The sequence below is a fragment of the Akebia trifoliata genome, unplaced genomic scaffold (assembly GCF_017979445.1).
Source record: "Akebia trifoliata isolate Shusen 1 unplaced genomic scaffold, ASM1797944v1 Contig00608_ERROPOS3031104, whole genome shotgun sequence".
NCBI classification, from domain to species: Eukaryota; Viridiplantae; Streptophyta; class Magnoliopsida; order Ranunculales; family Lardizabalaceae; genus Akebia; species Akebia trifoliata.
The window spans coordinates 351,202-357,401 of record NW_028237131.1 but is presented as its reverse complement, the minus strand read 5'-3'; the positions used below and the strand labels follow the sequence as shown (position 1 = coordinate 357,401).

At 33.0% G+C, this 6,200-nt stretch overlaps 1 protein-coding gene across 1 annotated transcript; it reads right to left on the bottom strand.

Moving 5' to 3' along the window:
• Positions 1-272: 272 nt before the first annotated feature.
• On the bottom strand, positions 273-3,110 carry LOC147381245 (disease resistance RPP13-like protein 4). Its single transcript, XM_086430678.1, has one exon. It carries the CDS (start codon positions 3,108-3,110, stop codon positions 483-485), a length of 2,628 nt encoding a protein of 875 aa, XP_086286804.1. The 3' UTR covers positions 273-482.
• Positions 3,111-6,200: the final 3,090 nt, after the last annotated feature.

Genomic DNA, 6,200 nt, shown 5'->3' with positions numbered 1-6,200 from the left:
GTAACCAACTTATCTTACCTTCTAGAAGAACAAGGAAGATCAGACTTAACTTGGCCCCTTGCACGTGTGTTACTAAGCCATTTATGGGCTTACTGTTAGATGATAAAATGCAGGAAGTGTACATCATGAAGTAATATGGAATGCAATTGGACGGGGCACGTACAGCCCCCTCTTCACACACAAATCAATAAATAAATTTCTTTCTAGGATTAATACTAGTGAAGACCTCTGTTTCTTGATTGGAACAAAAAAACAGACAAACAATAAGATTAATTAATTCATCTACTCACATTTAATATCATTGTAGCAGACAACAGTTGATGATTTATTTCAAGGTTCACATTACAACAAACAAACAAACAAACAAATAAACAAGTAGACACACAATCAATAAATAAAAAGCGAGCATGCAGTTCCGTAGTCAAAGAGATTCTCACCATATGAGATAGCTCCAAGGAATTTAATTTCCCAGTCGTCCTGCTTCAAAGCCTACTTTCTTCTTCATCAGCTTCTTCTTCTTCTTCATGCTCCTCTTCTTTCACCCAAGTGCTGTCATCATAATTCCAAGGAGGTGACGTGAGTTTGTCACAATTATCAACTGTAAGTTTTCTTAAGAATGGCATTGCCTTTTTCATCCTAAGCCAATCTACCTCCAACTTTGGCAAAATATCCAAGATTAAGTTCTCTAATTCCCAAACCACATTGTCATTCCCAAAGAACTTTGTACTCATTCTAGTAATATTTCCTGAAGAATAGATCGTAAGTCGTTGCAAATTTGGAAGAGTAGTTGGATTGATCCATGCTGGTGTTGTTTCTCCTGGATACCTTATGAATCGTAGTTCTTGAAGCTTCTGAAGAGGAGGAATCTCATAATCAACTCTCCCTATGATTTGCTCACTTATCCCATCTTTGAATTCTACCACTAACAACTTAAGTCGTCTAAGCTCAGATAAGACTTTCAGTTCCTCTTCTTTTAAATGATCTTCAGAATCGATGCTAATAAAGAGATTTCTGAGTAGCATCAACGTTTTCAAGTCAGAAAGGTGACACCCATCTTCAACATTGGAATTTGCAAGCCTAAACTCCCAAAGTTCATCAAGGTTTGCTAGCTTTCCAACTCCCCTGGGTAGATACTCTATTTTTTCACATTCAATTAAAAGCAACCTGCTTAGTTTCTCCAAAGTCGTCACCTGTCTAGGAAGCCTTTTTAAATTCTCACACTGACGTAGAAGAAGAATTTGAAGGTTTTGAAGATTTTCTATAGAATCCGGCAGTTCATCCAAACGCGACCTTACTATTGTGAGACAAATTAGATGTGACAGAGATCCTATCTCACTCCACCAATTCACCTTGGAAGGGACATTTTCCGAAATGTTATTGGTGTTGAAATTGATGTGTAAAACCCTCAACCATTTTAACTGCGGTAATTTGGGTCCAACATTTGATGCAAACTCCACTTCGTACAAATCCAACCCGATCATTGTCCGCAACAATTGGGAATTAATTTGATCAATCTTTGAATTCTCAATATATAGTCGGCGTGAATCATTTGTACAAGTTATCATGCCACAGTCATCCAATCCCCAAAATTTTTCTTCCTTGGCAATCTTTATAATCATGTCGCGTACCACATCATGGATTCTCCATATTTCAAATCTTGTTCCATAGGTGTCCTTCTTTACACCTAATATTAAACTACGACCGTTTAATTCATCAAGGTATTCTAATCCAATCTCCCATGCAGTCCTCCCATCCCTTGGTCGAACAAAGCCCTCACCAATCCACCACCAAACTATATCAAGAAAACTTATCTCACAATCTTCTGAGAATGCTGCGAAATACAACATACAAGGCTTCAAATGTTTAGGAAGCTCTTCATAACTCAACTGCAATGGAGAGAAAATCAACTCATCTTGGACCGCCAACTCTTGCTTTAGATGCATAGATATTCGTTTCCATTCATGGACAGAATCCCCTTTCCCTATCATCACCCCACCAACAACTTTGATTGCCAAAGGAAGCCCTTTACATTGAGAAACTATCTCCTTGCCGATGTGCTCTATTTTTCGATTTGGACATTGAACTCCATTGTTTGTAAATACTATTTTGGTGAATAATAACCATTCATCTCCATTGGAAAGAACTTTTGGACGATGTATGTGCTTCTCAATGGCCCCCATTGATCGTGCCATTACCTCATTCCTTGTCGTAACAATAACACAACCACCCCTGTTTGTATGAGACAAAGTGGACTTCAAGCTCTCCCACCATGACCCTTCATCTATTCTCCAAACGTCATCCAAAATAATCAAGTGCCTCTTCCCATCCAACTGTTTACGTAGTTCTTCCAATAGACCACCAACATCAATGTCTGATAAATTCTTGTCCACATTCAGTTTTCTTAAAAGATTTTTGATTAATTCATCATATTTGACGGTTTGGGAAACTGTCGCAAGCAAGATACATTCGAAGGATTCCTTCAATTGAAGATCATTCATTATCTTTTGAGCAAGGGTCGTTTTACCTATTCCACCCATCCCCACAATCCCAATGACCTTCATGGGTCCACTTGCATCCATGACCCATTGTTTAATTTTCTTCGCATCATCTTCTAGGCCTACTATTTCAGTATCATTCACCATGATTGGATATCTTATTGGTCGACTAGTTCCGGCACGTTCATCACTTGGAAGATTGACAGTTGAAGGCAAATAAGTTTTCATTTTCTCTCTAAGATCTCCTATTTCTTGATTTATTTCACTCAATCTCTTTCCCATTTGATAACGATGTTTTAATAATGAAAGAGAGATGCAACACAGGAACTTGTATTTCCGTCTTCGTCTTTGTCGTCGTCTTAGAAACAACTCACAATCTTCTGTAATGTTCTCAGTTTCATATAATAATTCTGTTAGTTCCCTTGCAACAATTTTTAAAGGTCCCTTTCGATCATTTATCCTTATGTTATTCGCGACTTCGAGGAAGCTTTGCATGTGAGGAAGCTCCTTTTGCATTTTCCTGAACTGTTTGTGGAATTCAAGCACTTGACGCCCTTCATTTAAGAGACTTTCAAGCAATTTTTCTACTAGAACACTGACAACTGCTTCCGCCATTTTATTGTAAAACTTCACTGTGTAATTACAACAATACAAGTGTACATTTTTGTTAGTAAAGTTTAAAGTTTCTCTGTGTAATTACAATAATACATGTATGTATGCTTGTTATCTTTTCTATATTTCCTTGTCATCATCCACATAATTTCTCTCTTGAAGTGAAAAATAAAAAATAAAAAAATAAAAAATAATTAGAAATTCAAGAAACAGAGGATTGTAGAGAGAGGGGGAGTGAACATAATGCATGTTATGTGACAGAGGGAAGAGAAAAAGTATGGGGTCTACAATGCAATTTGAGAGGTGGGAGGATGTAATTAAATTAAACTTTATAAAAGATCATTTTTAAACGATCTCCACCGTTAAATCTATGTAGATCTAACAATTGTATTGTGCTTGGCCAAATATTTTGGCCATTTTGATGTTGCATCTCTTTCATGTTGTCTTGGATGATATAAAGCATTTAACTCTAGTTTACAATTTATGACAGTTTCTATTGGCATCCCAACTTTTACTTATTACACTCCAATTTCTTAAAGTAAAACGCACCTTTCAAATATAATAGAGTTTTGGCTCAAATTATAATTCAATATTACAAAACATTATAACACATTCAAACAAGTTCAGTTGTTTACCATAAGAGAGCTTCTATTAACATCCCATCCCAACTTTTACTTATTATCAACCATACACTTATCTTTTTTATTTTAATTGGACTGTAATAAGTAAAAGTTGTTTGTGTATATTTATATAAAATAATTTATAAATGTTTTTATGAAATAGGGAATATTAGAATATGTCTAATCATAAATTCATATTTTATTTTGATAATAAATATTAAAATTCTAACAAAATTAATTATTTTGATTAAAATATACAAAATCCCGATTGATTCAATCGAGTTTTACCAACTCGGATGAGATTTTCAAAATATCGTCTAAATGATATCGAGATGACTTGGGCAAGTTATCTCAGTCTCGGACGAGATTTGAAACCATGCTAAGGAGGAGGTTTAAGAATTTGTATTATTGGTTAGAGTATTAGATGTGAAGCATTGTAATAATGTGTACAATGATTGCACTGAATCTTGTCTATTAAGATTTAGGGAGATTTAAATATAGTAGATTAGTAAGAGATTTGAACTGATTGTGGTTATTTAATTTGTTAGAGTTTGTTACTAGTTTCTAAATAAACCCTATTTGGGTCTTGTAATCATCATAAAAAATAAATTATATATCAGTATTTCACATAGTATGAGAGTTCGAGCTCCAATGAGCACACTGATCTCGCTGTGTCGTTCTTTCGTCGGTGGTGTGATCATATAGTTGGCATAATCCAATTCATCCATTTCATAGAATTTCATGTTTTTTTTTTAATATTTCATCAAACATCACTTGAGCAGTCAAAACTTCTATCATCTAAATCCCTACATCGACACATAAAAAGATCAACTATTCTTGTTCAGATTTTTTTCAAATGTCTACTGTGAAAGATATACACATGCAGATCTAAAATCAGAAGAAGATGATGAAAAAAGATGGCTCCACACTAATCAACAAGATCAGATCTATGACTCTTCCCTGAACATCATCCAAGCATCACCTCAACAAACATTTCTTAAATGATTACTTGTTGGAGATAAAGCCTACCTCTTAAGATTCTTGACATTTTAGATTAGCCAAGTCCAAGAAATAAAAGAAAAAAATGTGAAAAAAAGATCAGTTCTAGTTTTTGGGCAAGACTTGTAACGCCCTAGATTTTTAAACACATGTCTCGACGAAATTCGTAGGTCCACAAATAAGAGATTTTTTTAAAATTGGAATTTAACAAAACCGATTATACCATTAGATTTGCACTGAAATACACTATAAGATTGCAAAAATCAAAGTTCAGGACATGGACTTTTCAATTAAAACAGAACAAATTAAATAATGATCATTACATCCTTTTAACACTATAAATACTAAAACCCTAATCCCATTGTAATCTTCTACTTTCTTAAGTTTTTTTTTTTTTTATCACTAGTCATCATTTAGTTTTATCATCGAAATCCTTTTGATTTTTACGAAGGTTTTATCAAGATCTAAGAAATGAAACTTAAAATAAAATCGATTCGGATTTCATATAAGACGAACCAGACAACGTAGGAAACAAGGAGGTGGATCCAAATTCTTGTTCTAAAGAAAACCTAATTTGAGTAGTATTGTGATCTTGGTAGTGAGAGTTTTGTTGGATCTTTTACAATTCATATAAAAAAATTAGTTAAATATTTTATTACAATTTCTTTCCCTTCTAATAGAAATTGAATTTTAGATATACTAAAAATATAATTATGAGATCAATAGAAATTTTTTGTATTCTATAGATGAATTATATCAAATAAATTTACATGAATAGTTATGCTTTTGAATGTTAATATAGATTTGTGATTTAATTCTTGAATGATCATACTTGTACATAAAGTGTGGTAAATTATATAATAATCCTGCATTGCATATAATGATGAAAGGAAGTTGTAATTGAAAAAAATATAAGTAAGAAAATCCTGTATAGAAGATCTCGTGTATAGAGATGACCTAATGGTTGGCTGAGCCGGATTATTGATCGGATTATACTTAACGATTGACTAACCCAAGTAATAGTCAGTTTAGGTGTGTAGACCTTATGCATTCACATTTTTTTGCATCATTGATTGTCTTGTAAATAAATAAACTTAGATTAATTAATTTTGTATGAAATATTTTAGAATTATCAAACTCACACTTGCGATTAACATTTTCAAGTTAAGTTTACTCGGGAAATTAGTGTAACGGGAGTGGAGAATAAATTTTAGGAAATTATTATTTTTTATTTATTTATTTTAAGATATAATTTCTATTACTAAATTGGAGTGATGATTTAATCATTGACGATATTTTTAAGGAGAATTCTCCTTGATGAATAAATAAAATTTTGGTGGATCATTTGACTTTTATATTTTTGTAATTTTCATGATCTCCATAGATAAACTTTTTACTTGAAATTTTTTTCATAGGCTTCTCATATACCTGAGAAGTTCTAAGAATCTTTTTAGGAATTACCTTTGATCGTTTG

Coding starts and splice junctions, on each gene's coding strand:
- LOC147381245 (XM_086430678.1), bottom strand. CDS start 3,110: ATGGCGGAAGCAGTTGTCAGTGTTCTAGTAGAAAAATTGCTTGAAAGT.